The 18,748-nt window shown below is 32.2% G+C and overlaps 1 protein-coding gene across 1 annotated transcript; it reads left to right on the forward strand.

Annotated features, from left to right (window-relative positions):
* The first annotated feature begins 8,899 nt into the window (after positions 1–8,899).
* Positions 8,900–16,894, forward strand: LOC150104153 (uncharacterized). Its single transcript, XM_090396410.1, has 2 exons — positions 8,900–9,410; positions 16,443–16,894. Exons 1-2 carry the CDS (start codon positions 8,900–8,902, stop codon positions 16,892–16,894), a joined length of 963 nt encoding a protein of 320 aa, XP_090252536.1.
* Positions 16,895–18,748: the final 1,854 nt, after the last annotated feature.

Consider the following 18,748-nt stretch of genomic DNA (forward strand, 5'->3'; position numbering starts at 1 on the left):
TTTCCCTAAATTTTATCTATTCAAATAAGTATCAGATATGTTTGGACAATTAAGTTTAGACCCTGAAGACTATTTGATGGGTAATTCTGAACAATTTTTGCTTCCATCGCCTCGCATGAGAAGAATATGTATTGAGCATGTACAGGTAACCCTCGTATAACGCGGGTTACCTGTATATGTTAGGTTTCGCAGAAATGCCGCGTTATATAAATCGCGTTATGCGAGCCTCAGATCACATAGAAAAAGTAGGGTTATGTTCCGAAATCGTTTTTTTTTTAAATTATATAAACAACAATGACATATCCAACAAAAATATATTTTTTATATAATTCAGGTAATTCATGTAAGTTAAGAAAACATAAACTATGAAACAAATACATAGTATAAAAAGTATAAAAATTACAAATTTTACTTAAACTTCATTGCAATGCATAAATGTTTAAGGCAAAATAAAATAGTGCTTATTTTAATCTTTCATAGCACGAGGATTTGAGGATTGGTTAATAAACACTGGTTTTGTCATGTAATCACCTGATGCATTACTACAAAACAGTAGAGTAATTCTATCTTTGGAAACTTTGAATCCAGGAGCTGATCTTTCATTTATCGAAATGTAGGTGCGTTTTTGCATTTTTTTCCAATATAATCCGGATTCATCCGGGTTATATTGGAAAACATTTAACACCTGGTCTGCACTATAAATGCTCATAAACTTTGAGAGCTTTTTGTTTAATAAGATTTCCATCCATAGGAATTTTCTTTTGAGGTGCAATCTTCTATCGAAATCATTAGAGATTTCTCCATTTTTCCATTAGAATATCGCGTATACGAGCAACGCGCTTTGCACTTATCTTTGACCCAGCAATAAACACTTTCTCGGATTTTATGTTCATTTTGTTCAATTGTTCGAATTGTTGATTCATTTAAATTCAAAGTTCCTGCAAAAACTCCTGGTTTTTCTCCATTTTTTAACCGATCCAAGATTTTGAATTTTTTTCTTCGAGAGAAATTAATTTTGTTTTCAATGTTGGTTTTTCCCTTTCGTTGCAGTTTGTGGCCATCACTATAAAAATTATTTTTTACACAAAAAAGCAAGCATTACATATTGTATGTAACTCACCAGAAAATAAAGTGCTCAGCTTTCCTGGCAGAAACGAGGACAATTTTCAATAATAAATGTTTTATACGGTAAACAATTGAGGTACATGCGTGCTAAAGGGTATTTCCCCTAATATAAATTCGCTACTTATAATTACATGCGGGATTCAGGCAGAGACAAATTTAACGAAGATAAAATTTGATTTTCAAGTCGCGCGGTGAAAAACATGAAAAGATAAAGGGCTACTACAGTTTGTAGACTGCGTTGTATAAGTACCGCGTTCAACCGGGGTTACTAAAATTTTAGACCGCGTTATATCGAAACCGCGTTATACGAGGATTACCTGTACTTATTTATACTTGAATCCAACTGAACGCTTCCTGTAGAATGTGGAAAAAATTAATCCAGACTTAATTACCTTTAACAAATATAACCTATATTATGAACGTGCAGACTTTTATATGCATGAGGCAACAATGATATGAAATCAATGATCTTGGTATTTCCTTTTCTAGGTCGTTTACGTTTATTTAAATAGATGCTTATTATAGCGTTTCTTTTTCTATATATAACGTATCATATTGCCCTATTGAGTGTAAAATTGAAGATAATATTTGCATTTCAATTTGTTTTATCGTTGAAGATCATAGTTTGCCTTAAATTTCATTCTCTATAACAATTATGTATTTTATGACGAAAAAAAAATTCAGTTGTTAATTGCACTTCAGATCCTCGTGGAATATAAAATCTTTAGAATTGTAGGTGTCCTCCAGGAATAAACTGTGTCCATGTCTAGTACTTGCTTTCGTGATTGTATTTATATTGATTGTTTTTAAAATTAATTTTGTATTTTATTGAATTATTTTTATTAATTTTGCATTTCAGTGATTTAGTTTTATTAATTTTGTATTTTTATTGATTTATATTCCTATAAATAAATCTGTATTTTGTAAAAAAATTAAATATTTAAAAAAATTTTTTTTTTCATTATTCAATACATAGTACAAATACAACAATAAAAAATGTCCACCTCGACATACAACCGCTATGTTTCCTGTATTGTGAATGGTAATGATGGACACTGCGCAAACCGTCTGTGACAACGAATAATTTGGAAAAAAAAAAAAAAAAAATCAGGATTTTACCCAGGAATAAACGCAATTAGAGACGTAGCAGACAATATGGACAGGATTAACAGCCCTATCAGCGGCCAAATTGCTTGGCCGTGATGATAGACCATTGAGCCTAACATGAAAGGGAAGATGGCATAGAAATATACAAAATATATTGTCTGTTGTTTTATTATTTTTAGTCATTTTTATTTATATATTTATTTATTATTTTTTGGAGGGAAGGTGATTACGAAATGCCTATTTAGGATTTAAAAAAAAAAAATTCTCGTTTTATCACTATAATTTAATTTTTCACTTATAACACGTTCAATTTTTTTTTGTTGTTGCTTATTATGTTATGAAGACATTTTTCTTTTCACAATTAATTTATTGTCTGAAATTGATGGGTTTTTTTAAATATATTTAATTGAAAATGTTCTTTTTTCTGCTTTTCTACAAAGAAACGGCAGTACAGGAATTACACTACTCATTTTGAAGTTGGAATTCTTTCTCCTTCTACTTCCTCCTCATCCCAGCACAAAAAATTGCCTAAGGCCTGACGAAGATAGGTTTGGTGTTTCATCAGTAAATAAAATTTTGCGATGTGAGCTAGATACGTATGAAACCATAGCAAATTCCCAACTATCTATTCCATATCTCAAGTTCAAGATATTAAATTCACTGTATTGATATGGTAAGGATACAATTCTTCGTATCGGCTACCGGGTATTTTTTTCCAAATTAACTCTCGAACTACGTCATGCATTTTGAATAATGTTTTCTTTCTCTATCTACAGTGTGTCGTTCAGCACCTAACAATTCACTCGAAATTTCTCACAAACCATCAGTGAATAAATGTTGATGTGGAAATCTTTGTGGTGATCTCCAATATTACTCAATGGCAACAGTTCCCTTTACCATTATAAATACACAAAATGTTTGTCTAAGTATTCTTTATTCTATATATATATATATATATATATATATATATATATATATATATATATATATATATATATATATATATATATATATATATATATATATATATATATATATATATATATATATATATATATATATAAATGTTGTCATTATTGCAGTTATTTTCAGTAATAATGGTGTAATAATCTAAATACATTTGAGTGCATTGGCTGCTGGTTGAGTATTATTAGCACGCTTCCTCATGCATGCAACATTCCAAATTGCAAGAGTTTTGCAACTGTCAAAAGCATAACCATCTTCACATGATTTCCTATTGGGAATGGCGTCAGAAATAAGTTCTTGAAGTATTAATATGAATTTACTGGAACGTGCCCTTATGTTAGATCAATTATTAAATGTATAATAGGGAGATTCAAACAAATATTTTGGGTTCGTCGAAAAAATAGTTGCCTGCAAGGAAGACAATTATTTTTAAACTATGATCCATTATTTTGAAAATTTTGGTCTATCAATTTATCTGGTAATTTTTTTTGCATCGTTATAGTATTTCTTCTTTCATATTTGCCTAAAGAAATAATTACGCGAATTTATTTATTTTTTCTTTTTTTTTCCCCTTTCATTTTCAAAATTAGTCATCGTCGTCTACTTCATTTGAAGACATTAGGCTTTTTAGTCTGTTCCATTCTCACTAAATTCTTTCAAAATTAATATTGAAATATCAGTAATATATTGATACGATAGAAATTAAAATTTTATATAGTCGAATTCAACTGAAAAGAACTGACTGAAAATCGAATAAAATAACTAAAATCTAATAAATAAAACAAATTTTTAAAAGAGACATCAAAGTAGTTTGCACATAATAATAAAAGACAATATTTAGTGGGAAATTAATGAAGATTCTACCTCCATTACTAAAATGGAAATAGTTTTATGAAATTTGCACTCTTTTTTCGATTATGTTAATTGAAATCGCATGATTTCGATTAGCATAATCCTGTCATTGGGTTTTGTTATCAACTTTCTTTTTTATCATTATTTTTCATTCAAGATGAATTAGAAAAACAGATCTTTGTGCTGCCAATAACCATAAATGTTACCGAGAGCAGCATCAACTTCGACAGCTCTGGAAGCTTCTTAATTCATAAGGCGATTCTGCTCATCTCTTCAGGTATAAAATTTTACAGTAGAGACGCCACAATGTCCTACGTGCTTTGTTCTTTACTCAATAATGTTTGTAACCTGTTTATTTCACTTAATAATTATAGTCACAATTATAATTCACTACGTAAATAATTTACTACTACTAATAATAAGTAATAATTTATTATGGAAACTGATGTCCGTATTTGCCTACTTGGTTGGCAGGGTAATCCTCTTTCCAATCAACGGAATGCGGTTCGACTCCGCCACGAACATGAATGTCTGTAATTGTCTTTAGATGGGAGATGAATTTCATTACTTGTGAGATCATCATCCCATTTATTGTAGGCCTGAAGTGGTCTGTATAGCAGGATTTCTGAATAAACATTCCAAAAATCTGCTATACATGTTTTAACACTGCAAAACACCCACCCAAAGAATAAAACAATTTTGGGGTCCTACTGATTAGAAGGAAATCCAGTGCAACATCGTCCTTATAGCCTTTTTTTTTTTTCGATCACCGATCTAAGAAGGATCTGTTAGAAACAAAAATTTAACCATTTACTTTCACCACCTCGGTAATATCTTTCTCGATGACAATAGATGGATTCCTTTACCATTACTGACACATTTAAATTCATTACTTTCATGTTTAAAACAAATGTCCTATTTGATTTTTAAATGCTTACTTTCAAAATAACTTTTTATTGGTTAACGATTTTCAGTTGTTTTTGATTCGGTCTTTTCCTGGACCGTTTGCCTGTTTTGGGGGATGAAAAATTTGCGTTTTCCAGAAAAAACTCTTCCACACCCGTATAAGAATGATACCCCCCCCTTCAATTAAAACGTCGTGATAAAGGTTCTTCTGCCCTATACAGGATTCGAGCCTAAATTTTAATTTTGCTATTGTGAATGGATGAGCCTGCGTATTTCATTTGGTTTCAACGATGCCCTTTAGTTCGAACTACCTGAATTGGAATATCCCATCTAGGACACGAAGAACCTTTATCAGGACTTTTCAATCAAATGAGAGTTAGCCGGTGTAATATGGGGGGGGGGGGGTTTTCTCGGATTTTTTATTCCGCAAAGAAGGCAAACTGACCAGAAGAATATACAGATAGAGGACACTAAGAGGAAGGATTAACCAATCTGTTCGGTCAAATCTGGTTTCGAAAATCTGCATGGTATGTGTAGGTCTACCAGTTAGCGTAAAACGTGAAGAAAGTAAATATGAGAAACATTTATATTGTGCAATAATATGGAATCAGTTATCACGACGAATTAATGCGATGCATACAAAGTATATCGATTTTGTTTATGATATTAGAAAGCCCGAATATAATGACATAAGTTAGAGGTAAAAATATCTATCATTCACATTTTCAACGCGCTGGTGTGTGTATGCAGTGCCGGCTTAACATGGTAAGCAGGCGATGTGTCGCATCGAGGCACCTTCAAGGGTCGCTGAAGTGAGTAGAAAAAAAACAAAATAAACATTTTAATATTAGTAAGGAGAGCTCAACTTAAAATTGCATCGAGGTACCAAGACCACTAAAGTCGACACTGTGTGCATGGCGGGGGGGGGGGGTGAACCGAAACAGGTCTTAAACTGCTTCTAGTCCCAAATTCTGCTTGAGAGAAGATAATGGAAAAACGATCATAATGGTATAACCGTCTCATCTTGTAATGAGGAAATTTATCCATAATTGAGCTTGTTCATAGGCCTAATGAGATCAATCCCCTCTCCATCTAGATTTGCTTCTCTCGTCTAGTAACCATTCGGATGGATTAATTTTTCCCTTTTAAGTCTCGTAAGATAAACAGTCAACGGAAAAGGATAATGTTATTTGAATTTGCCACGTTGAACTTACGTTATACATAAATAAGACTAAATATATGGCGTTGGGGGAGGAAGAAACATGTTGAACTCTTAAAAATTCCATAAAGGATCAGAGAAATCAGCAAATTATCTGCAGTGCTATCATGGGATAAAAAGAGAACTAAAAGTAAAGGCAGGCGTTATAATTCATCCATCCATTTCGTATGATCACTCAAATGCTCGATGAAGTGTTACACCAGTTGTATCACAACTGAAAGCAATATATGAAATGACCTGAAAATAATCCCCTGGTCTCTAGAGACGGGTTCCGGAGTATTTAACTCTTTTATCCAACCACGTTGGTATACTAAATGTGCAATAAGTTTCTAATCTTTCGTAGCTGGAATTCACATGAAAATAAAATAAAAATCAACAAAATGAATACCATGCGTCAATACAAAACAGTCACACGTATAGAGCAAAGCTGATAGATGTTTGTTATTGATTATGTAATTTGTAATGAAAAATTAACATATTATGATTTTAAATACTAGCGCGATCAACCAACTTTGAAGTACAATCAGAATACCAAATGCGAATGAAACTTAGATGGTGTGTGTGTATATATATATATATATATATATATATATATATATATATATATATATATATATATATATATATATATATATATATATATATATATTTATTTATTTATTTATTTATTTATTTATTTATTTTCCTTAATTACTTAATTTCCCACAAAAACAACAACAACAAAAAAAGAATGTTGGACACACTTCATTACGAACGCAGTGAAAATTAAAAAAATTATTTTTCCTGTTTAAGAAACAGGTATAGCGACATCGCAATTTCGGATATATAAATATTTAAAGAAGTGAGCAAAGTCTGTTAAAATGTATAGTATCGAACACTAACCTCATTTAACTACTTTATGAATCTGATCTCAGGTAGGTGAACCATTCAATCTGTGGCCATTCTCATGCCAAACACTGGACTCATCAATTTAAGTGAACTCACAAAAATTCCCAAAAGCATCTTAGAAATCATAAATCTCGTTGTACGACTTAATCAATTTAGTCTTATAATGCAAACCTCCTTGGTTTCGGTACTGTAGTAAGAAAGCTTGCTTACCAACGATCCTTTGAGCTACGCCAGCTGCGGAAGAAAGTACCAGAGATATAGCACTCCAGCACTAAGATTTTTAGAAAAATTAGCCCAAATGCCAGTTTAAGGAATGAATTTTCAGTTTTACACTGCAACCCAACTTTTGCGGATATATTTTTGCAATTTGGATCCTGGTTATTTCTTACAGTTTTGTAACTTCATTCAGTGCAGTATCTGCTTTCTTTTTCATTTCGTCCTTCGTTGGTCTTTCGAAGTGTTCATTCCAAATTAATCTCAAAAAATCTCTTTACGTTTTCTTCTAAAAGAAGAAGGAAATTATCACATATACTTAAAACAATCTTAATCTTTCTCTAACTTGATGACCGAAACAATTATATAGCGGTACTGAGGTATCATTTTGTCCATCCACTTACCTTAAGGAACATGGAACAGGATGGGCATTCCATTCATCCAGAAAGTTGAACTTAAATCTAAAAAAGCATAACTTTTAATTTTTGTCCTTTATATCAATTTTGAATATCATTTTTGGAGATATTAGCAAAAATGCTAATTAACCATTATCTTCCTCTCTCTCTCTACCTCAGAGAGGATCCCCCCCCCCCCAATTTGCTTTGTTCCCTTAAAATTTTAAGTTTTTTTTTTTTTTAATTCAAATATTTAGGTGGGGAAGAGATTCGTGTGTCTCCGGTGGGATATACTTCTTCGGAATATATCAAAGCACTAATCTTAAAACAAATAAAAATGCGGCATTTTATTTGACTCTACATATAAATTTTCACTTCATAGTGAATAAAGGATATAGAGAAAGAATTATTCCCAGGATAATGGAAGTAGAGTATGACTACTAAGACGACACTGTATCAGCTTTTACTTAGTGTAAATTACACATAACAACCTGATTGAAGAATGTTCACTCTTTAAAAGTGTCTTTCTACGCCTTGCTCGAATTAGAAGTTTCCTACCGCTGACGTCACTGCTTGGAACGCTCCAGCTGACAAGCTGCCCCGCCTCCATTAGTCCACGGCGCGTGGCATGCCTCTGACAACAAGCATTATCAAACACGTGCAACAATAGGTCAAAGAAGATGCAGGGAATGCTAGATGTGAGTCGGACCGTAAGCCTACCCCCTTACTCTTTCCCCCTGCATTAACTGTCAGGCGAGAAAGCCATGCGTTCACAACCTATCGACGTCCTCTAACATATCGTTTGACCGCCCCCTCGTGGACTCTTTATTATTTATTATTTCCCCGCTCTCTACGAATCGACTGGGCGCTGTTATTGGCTCATTGAATGCAAATTACTGCCAAGAGTACGTTGGGATCGCATCGAACAGACTCGTGCCTGGTCAGAAGGGAATGAATGGGCGTAGAAAGAGGGTGTAACACTTTTTTGGGGGACATTCTGTGAAGAAGATGCCAATTAAAGAGTTGCTAGTAGCTTGACACTAGATCTTCACTGTCCTAAGAAGTTCGTCTTAATGAGCAAGTATATGTGTATGAAAGTGAAATTGCGCATGTGTCAATTCCTACCGGCTAGAAAAATCTGTCAACTGTATTAGCATCACTACATTTAGTGGAATGTTGACCACCTGTAACTGAGCTGCTCCTTAAATTATCCTTGCTACCAGTGACCATGTCCAGGTCGTTTCTTGTCGACTCCATTCTGACTCATCATTCCAATACTTCAGGTTCAGACTCTTCTCGAACAAAAGTAACTTGTGGCGGAACCTTATGGTCTCCCAGCAGAATAAACCCCCTAACAATCACTTCTCCACCGCCATGTTTTGGCAATCATAATCATCCCCATCACACATCCACCCTTGCCTTTACCAACTACCTACGAAAAAGCGCTCTTGGCTTACCTGTAACTCCTCCCGGAGCTTATTGCTGCCCGCTGTGTATCCGTCCGAACAGCCGCCAGACTCTGTCAACCGCTGTCACCATAGAACCTTCAGGCAACAGCCCGCTACGGACTGCCCTCTCAATCGGTGCCTTAGCAGAAAACAGCCTCTTAGGATCGGTCTCTTTCACGCCCTTGGAACAACGGAGTCCCACTGCTGAACATTCAGTTACTGTACCCCATGACCTTAGCCAGTATAGACTGTCTGTGTCAAGATCGAACTCATATTCACCTGGAGATAGAGGTAAGTCACAGTGTTCAAGTTACTTCCTGGAATAAAGCATATTTATGTCTGATTGGTTAATAAATGGGAGAAATATATAACAAAAAAATTCTAATATTCAGATGCAATTGATTAACAATGCCATGTAAATATACATCATGCAAGTACTAGAGTTTGCAATCGCGATTTGAAGGATATAAATTAAACTTGTGTTAATATTTCTGTTGTTTTCATTTCTAAATTCATCTGCTTTCTTGTCAAAAAAAAAAAAAAAAACACAAAGAGAGCATAAAGCAATAGGAAATTAATATCATGTGCTGAATGGTCATTTACTATTTCTCTATGCAATAACAATAATACTAAAGTATAGCATTTTAATTTACATACAAAACGTTATAATATCATTTCGAAATAATTCATAATTCTTATAATCAAGATCATTGCTTCGGCTTCAGCTTTTTCGTTTCACTTAATTATTAAACAAAACTTCAGTAGTGTTACTTGGAGATATCTTTCCAAGATCGATGAATGATTTAAAAAAAAAAAAAAAACTGGTTTTACATCTACTGCTACTAAAGAGATGTTAAAATATCGAATGTTTCCCAGACATACTACATTTTTTCTTTATATTTATAATTATTTTGGAAATAATTTATAACTTTCAATTTCTTTTTCTTTTTTAATACTTTTAATAATTTCTAAAACTAAAAAAAAATTACGTAGAATATACCTTTTTAAATACTTTGTTAGAATATTATAATAAACTATAAAAATATAGGAACTACAATTACAATATTATAATAAATTATGAAAAGGTAGGAACTACAATATATATATATATATATATATATATATATATATATATATATATATATATATATATATATATATATAGTGACTGTAAATCCGTGTGCGTAAACGTAAATCCATGTGGACGGTTTGCCTGTTCCGAGGGCCGAAAAAACCCGAGTTTCCGGGTGAAAAAATCTCTATCTCCTATGAGACCGGGTAACTCACCTTTAGTCAAAGAGATCAGATAAAGGTCACGTTATAGACGAGAATCGAACCCAGGTCTTTCCAAGCAAAGGGCTTCGTCTATCTGTGTAGGCAAAGCCCTTTACACGAAGTATAGATGAAGACTGAGCTCCAGGGGCTCTTGTGGTGATGGAGTTGGTAGACGATGGATCGTGTATTATTGGGTACTATAGAATAGCCTTCCTGCGATGAGTCCTGAGATTAATACTCTATGGAGAAGCAATGATTTTTATTATATATAACGCTTGTTTGTAAACAGATTGAAGTCTCAATCGAAATATTTAGGGACAAACTGTTCCCTCGTTGCGACCGCTGGATTTTTAGGAATATCAGCGTCATATTTCAGCGTAAGCATTATAGTTCGCTACATATCTTTAAATAATAATTTTTCGGGAGGGGATTAATCTAATATAATAATTTCTTATATTAATTTATATTTATTTTTACTAATAATTTATTATAGATGTTTCATCTTAAATCAATCAGCAGATAAAATACGATAAAAAAGCAACAATTTACATTTTAAAGTCTAACTGGTTTATGTGAAATACGGTATAAATAAATTAATATAAAGAAATTTTTTTTAAAAATAAAGTTACAGAGAACTGCAGTCGTTTTTCTGTCTATTATCCTGAAGCTTCTAATGATTTTAACTGTTTCTACAGTTTCTAAAGAAACTGGTAAATAAAATTGTTAAATGGAAAGAATTCTCATCGAATGAAAGAAACTAAATTAATAATTTATTGAATTTTAATAGGATAAATTATTACTAGCATATTGTTAATTTACCCAAGTACATGTAATAGCATATTATTGCGAATTCATATGAACAAAAATTCCCGATGAAGACGTTTAGATTACTGTTCGTGATAGTCCCTGCTGTTTAAACGAACAACGATGTACACGAATCTCTCTCGATATTTCACAAAGAAGCAGCAAAAATAGAAAAGAAAAGTAATGTTAAGAGAAGCAAAGCAAATTGTGCTAAACTAACAACAGGATTCGTGCATTACACGAAAAGAGTGTGTGATTACAGCTGGATTGCGGACTCACCAAACCAAAGTTCCTTACAAAACGAATAACGAATCGTGTTTTATACAATAAATATAAGGAAGTGCAATATGCGTGAGTATTTTGTTTTACATATACTTTCGCAAAAAAAAAAAAAAAAAAAAAAAAAAAATCGGTTTTCTTTGCAATCCCAATAAAAATGTCCCAAGCAATAGGAAATCTTTTAAGAAAATAAATTAAAAAAAATATATTTATTACACATTATTATCTCAAGATTAAGACAGTTTCGCTTCCTTCAGGGTTATAATTCACCACAACCGAAGTCTGATTCATTTGCTTAGAAACATTTCTATTATCACCGGAAGACTATTGCGTCTTCTGTTTGGCACAGAAATATCCTTATAATCTAATAAAACACATTGTGAACACAATACGAACACATTATTGGACGAAAGTGCTATGAATCTGCTTATAAATATACTATGAAGCAAGCTATCAGGATACCTATTTCTCATCGCTGAACATCTGGGATCGAATCAATACAACTAAAAGCAGAATTCTGATAATAAATCCAATAAATTCACAACAGCCATTCTCTTGAAGTGGCATTTTTTCTGAGTGGTATTTATTTGCCATTACTGTAATTTATCCTGCTACCATTCTAATTCGTTATTTTGTCTATACTACAATATAGAGTATTATGATACTTATGATATGGTAGGCTAATGTGGTTTCCAAAGGTGTATATAATAGCGATCTCGATAACTTAGAAACACCTTCACATGATCTTCTATATTTTCATTGATTGATTTACTCTAGTTTTAACAAATGATTACATTTTTAGATCTAAAGTTTTCATAAAGATATATAAAATTAAGACTAATGTATAAAATCATCCATCGAGTATCTTGAATGATATAATAATGTAATTCTAAGATGAACCGTATTTGATATTTATATCATTTCAAATATACTAATATTTAGTATTTTTTAAATATTAGTCTTTATATTCCTGTTTTTCCGCGCAAATTTCTCCTATCGCCATACTTTTCAACTATATATTTACGTATGGTTTCCACATTGCTGGGCTAAGCCGAAATATGAAACCCAACTTATTACCGGGACATTTATCCCCTCCACTCGTTTAAAACAGAATCGTGACGACTGTTTAGAAACCTCTTAGCTAATCTAAGTTTGGTTGCCTTTCATCGTCCTGGCTTTAGTAGACGTGCAGGAATACAACAACATATACTGCTTGTTCGAGTTCCCAATATGCCGCACATATACGTGATCTATTATTTGCCCCTGACCCAAGACTATTTAAAAGCGATTAGGTAGCTGGTTATTTTATCATAATAAACGGGAGTTTATTCTTATAAATGCATATGCTTTCATACAAGTTTTTTTTTTTAATTAGAGATGCCAAAAACTGAACAAATCTCAAGATAGAACATTAAAGCTTAGTCTTTCCTGAAAGGGATAAAAAAAAAAAGCGAAAAAAACTTTTCCTCTCATGTAAGATTCTTTCATAGTCAGGGATTTTCAAAATACACATCAATCGACTATTTTCTCACACAGTTTTTGTAGGATTTGCTTCCGAAAAAAAAATAATATATATATATAGATACAGATGAAAACATAAAGAAATCTGTAGAACAATTAAAATGACACTGAATAATAATAATAATAATAAAAGATGACAAACTCAACTGAAATTTTATAAAGGAATGGCCATTCCCACTCTATTGTATGGTTCAGAAACATCGACTGTTAAAAAGAAAGATAAAAGTAAACTACAAGCTATCTTAAGATTTTTTAAGAGCAGTTAAAGGATGCACAAAATTGAACCATATAAGAAATGAAGACATCGGAAGAGAGGCTAGAATAGATCTAGAAATATAGAGAGAAATGGAAAGAGTATCAATTTAGGATGGAAAGATATCGGCTAACAGAGGTGGATAAATAAAGACCAAAAGGAAAGAGAGAGAGAGAGAAAGGAAGACCAGCTGCTAAGTGGAAAGACCAATGAAGCAGGAAAATGCTTAATCCTTGAACAGAAGAAGACGATTCCCAAAAAATCGGGTTTTTCATACTGCTAAACAGGCCTGAAGTACTAACCTCACGATCTTAGCTACTTCGGCCGACGTGGTAGACGAGTGCATAGCGGCTCCATATTCCAGTCACTCTCGGGGTTGAATCCTAATGATATATGGTCATGAAGCTTTCGGTAGAATATGATTTTTTTTATCGCAAAAGTGTGACACCACGAACCTATTTATTGTAAGTCTAGAGTGTCTTGAAAATTTGGTCTCTACATTAAAATTCCCGATTATTTAAACCTTACCAAACCCCACGTGCTAAAATAGGCTATACATTTACAACCTTTCATGGGAGTTAAATGACATGAAAATAGAGTTTTTCTAAGCTAAATCTCTAATCGGCATGATTATGAAACATCAATTATTATGTGATCATAAGCCAAGTCTATTACAAACGAATACAGCCAGCATGAGTAAGAAACCAAACACACTAATTGAGAACAGGAAGTGTGAGAAATCGTAAAAGCCATTTCCCTGTCTCTCGGGTACCCATTAGCTATGCCTAAATGAACGGTGTGTCAGCTCCCGTGACGACCCAGAATGATCTTGGGTTTCCTGATAGTCGAAATGGCGATAATAACATGAGCACATATTATTATGTTTGCCAATGTTATTATTACACTGGTTCGCGAGAAAATATGAGTCCTTGGAAAATATAAGGTGACATTTCTTCTTTGGGATTTTCTTTTCAAATGAAGAGACTGTAATGTATGCTCACCAAAGAAAATTGCATTTGAATTTAAAACAGTCAACTTCCGCTTTTTTCTTTTCATTTTTTTTATTCAATGCTTCCGTGTTTTGTTAATGCAAAACAGAGATGTATTAATTTATTGAGTTTCGAATATTCATTCATTTAGCGTATAATTCCTAAAATTGATAAATCTAATGCCAATTACCATCAGGAACACTAGACGCAAGGTCCAAGTCCAGAGGTGAACTCTTTCTGTGTGTGAATTTAAAGCAGATTATGACTTTCGAAAACGCGATACTTATCTAAATAGTTATTCCATATTAATAAGTCAAATATAATTGAGTAGATTGAATTAAAGAGATGATGCACAAATATGGACATGATTACATAGTATGTTCCTTATAAATATTTACTTCTGTTGCTGTCGTCTTTTATTGTCAACAAAACAAGAGAATGCATTAGTTTTACACAGAAAATGGGGACGTTCTCTATTTTTTATATGAAAGTTATAATAAACATTTCTTGGTGTCTGATAATTATATAATTTTAATCGTTTTTAATTAGTCTTTATTTTAAACTGAACCTCTTTTTTGGACCTGATTAATAGAATAATTTTTGATTTTTAAATTTATTAATATTAAATCTAGTCATAAGGATGCAAAGTTTATACAAAATTAACTTCTGTATGCAAGCAGAATCCTATAGAGCTGAATACCTGTGATTGTCTCATACAGCTAGCTATTCTCCTCTCCCCCCAAAAAAGTATTGCATTCAAGTTAAAAAAAAAAAAAAAAACATTATCAATAAAAGTAAAATTATAGTACCTAAAGTTCCAATCACGGTACTCCTACTGAATAGTTATGTCAGTGGTTCATAATTTTCCTTTTCACGGGTTCCACTAAGACTCAGTTCCTTTAAAAAAAAAAATCCTTATTATTCAACTCATTTTTTGTTTGTATAAACAAAATAAATAAAACAAAATAAATCTGTTTGTATTAACTTCGATAACTTATAAAATCGAAGTCTTTCTGCATGAGTTGTAGCCACTCATACGTACATCAATTAGGTGGGAGATGAATTTCATTCCCCGGTGTAAGACCATCGCCCCGCTTATTGGAGGCCTGAAGTGGTTTGAAATAGTTCCATGTTTGGTCTCTAGAGCAGCGCTTCCAGACTATGTAAAAAAATAATTAAAAATACAAAAAAAAAAAATAATAATAATAATAATAATAAATTAATAAAAAAATAGCAAAAAAATCCTTAGCCCACCCACGTTGCAAAAGTACTATAGGTTTGAGCTGCATAAAAAAAAAAAAATCAAATCGCTTCTTTAGCATATCAAGAATCTTTCTCAGATAAAGAGTTTAAACTTGAATACGATCTAAAGAAGATCTGATCATCGTTCTCTAAAGAATAGCAATGAAGTATTTGTTTCTACTAACGAAATTCGAATACCATTTACTGTTTTGACTACCTTACTACACTCTTTAAAGAATTTTATATTGGACTATGCCACTGTTCCTGTCTATTTTGTTTTCCACTATTGTAAGTAAATGTATGTAGAGTATGAGAAAGAGCCATGAAATGATTACTTCAAATTCCGAAAGAAACTGAATGTCTAAATTGAGTTGGCGATGAATTTCATTGAATGCTTACAGGAGGCTTGAAGTGGCGTGAAAAGTTTCATCTTGGCCTCCACAGCAGAATTTCCCAGGTTATCTGACCTGCAGTTTATTCATAGTACTAATGTAATTTGTTGTGGATGGAATTCACATTAAAAATTAATAATAATCCTTGAAAAAGTCCTCATATATTCAAACGAGAATAACTAAACAAAGTATGACCTATATGCTCCTCTGTTATCCCGTTTTGAAGCTCCGCAGGAGTCTTCGCTTAGTCTCTATGGTCTCTTTTCTTATCGAACCCGGACTACACTAGACCATACAGGTCTAGTGTGGTCTGTAAGTGTAATATGTTTAAAAAATAAATAAATAAAACCATACGAAACAATCGTTAGTTAATACAACTGCACAAAACGATTAATAACACAAAAATAAAAATTAATTTATTTTTACTTATTTTTCATAAGACTATCAAAATCTAGAAATAATGTGTTAATTGGATTAAATATTTATGATTATTTGTCAGGAAGAATGTTTTCCAGAAGGGATAATTATATATATATATTTTTTTTTATTATTATTTATTTATTTCTAGGTCATGCTACCAAGTCTCCTGATGACATCCACAGTAGCAAACGAATAAGAACTGCCTTCACAAGTGCACAATTGCTTGAATTGGAAAGGGAATTCTCTTCCAATATGTATTTGTCACGATTACGACGGATTGAGATTGCTACCTACCTGAACCTCTCGGAGAAACAGGTGAAGATATGGTTCCAGAACAGACGGGTAAAGTACAAGAAAGAAGGTAATGTAGATCGGAGATGTCGATGCTTGCGCACTTGTCCGTTATCGAAGTCAACAAAGGATGAAAGAACAAACGGAAATGAAGATGATATGACGGAAGAAAAGTCCATCTCTTGTAGCAGCATGGATCTGGATCTATCAGAGATGGCTGTTTGCAGTTCTTCCTCGGACAAAGCTGAATGTAGTAGTAATTCCTCTCCTTATTTTCACAATGCTGAAATTGAAGAGAAAATTTCTTGAACATAGCAACAATCGAATTGAAAGGATTTACAAGAAGTAATCAATTTTTATTGGACTTTTAACACTGGTTTTCAGGTGTTTGTGATAAAAGTACTGAAATCAGTGGTTTTAACCACTAAATCGAATTTTGTTTTCCTAGAAAGAAAACTGTGATTGAAATATTCGATGCTAATAGTGAATGAAAATTGGTTACGAGAGTTGATTATGATATAAATTATTTTTTCAAAATTTATTTTAAACTTTTTTCTTAAAAAAAAATAATTATACGGTAAAGAATTTTAAGGTTTCAGTATATGAGAAAGTATGAACTGTATTGTAATAAAAAAAAACATGGATAAATCACTCCACTCTTCAACTACTGTAATTTAGAAGCACTATACAAGAAAAGATCTTCAAAACAAAAGTGTTGCACATTTTGCAATTAACATTGGGTAAATTCTATGCCAAAGTTTGTAGTTTCGCTGCATCATTGTGATTAGTTGTGTCCAGAAATTTGAAATGTCCTTAATAAGTAAAGGTGTAAAACCTAGAAAAGGTGATAATGATGGATGTAAAATAATATTGCCTCCTGTTTATCTATAAAGTGCACTTCTTTAAACAAGTGTAAGTCCTAATACATCTGAAAGGTTTAAAAGAATAAATATATCAATTTATCGTCAAGCATGTTTAATAAAATAAAATATATTTATTTATAACTGATCAAAGTTTCGTTTTGTTTTAATATTCATCATATAAAAATGGTGACCACACATATACATAACGTAAAAAAATACTTCATGTGATTCTCATCCACGAGAGGTTAAATTTTTAAGGATTTTTTTATATTTTAATTTCATTTGTCGTTTTATTTATTTTTTCCTTAATCAGAAAAGCCTGGAACCAAACATGGGACTACTTTTTTTTTAATTTGCTTCAGACTCTTAATAAGCATAGTGACCTACACTGGGCGATGAAATCCATCTCCCATCTAAAAACCACCTTAAACATCCATGACCACGACGGACCTGTTGGCTGGAGAGTCAGTCGGTACATTAATTACTCTACCAGATCATAAAATGTGTTTTGCTATTTGCAAAAAAAAAAAAAAAAAGTATACAATATAACATTACCAAAGGTGTACAGCGATGATGCTCCACAACTACTGCTAGAGATGTGAATTGAAAAACTCTGAATATGCCAGGTTGTATCTTATTTTTAAAATAACAAACGTTGAGTCATTCATTGACATCGTGAATATATTGAATTAACATAAACGCTTAAGCATTTCTGGATAAAAAAATAACTGGATACATATTATATATTGTAATTGCGCATGCGTGTGCAATATTAGTAAGCAGGCGTTGTGATTTAAAACACACCAAAGAAAAAACTTGAAGTTCGCGAGTAAAGCTGACCATATGACTAGTTTAGTTGACCACCAAACCATGAATCAGACCATACGGTCTGATTACAATTCCGTATGGTGAGTTGGAAGACAGGATAGTTTAATCAGCAATGATAGAACACCTGTGTCTGGTCTCATCTGTGCTAAACAAACCAGTTTTTTTTATATCTAAGCTTAAATTAGATGCATGAAACCTGATTTTTACAGCGTCATCTGGTTGATGCAATTGCACAGTACATTAATACATAAACTGTAAGTAATATATCGGTTGAAATTTTTTCTGCTTTCACATTAGCATAAATCGATTATAATATATATTATAATATAATATAATATAATATAATCAATTTACATTTCATTATTAATATTTCGGCAATCTGAAATTAATGTATTATTAAATAAATACTTTTCATATAAATATGAACGACGATATTTAATTATTATGTTTATTATTGAAATTAATTTTCCAA

The sequence above is a fragment of the Typopeltis vanoorti genome, chromosome 8 (genome assembly GCF_054136105.1).
Source record: "Typopeltis vanoorti isolate ZY-2024b chromosome 8, IOZ_Tvanoo_1.0, whole genome shotgun sequence".
Taxonomy (NCBI): Eukaryota; Metazoa; Arthropoda; class Arachnida; order Uropygi; family Thelyphonidae; genus Typopeltis; species Typopeltis vanoorti.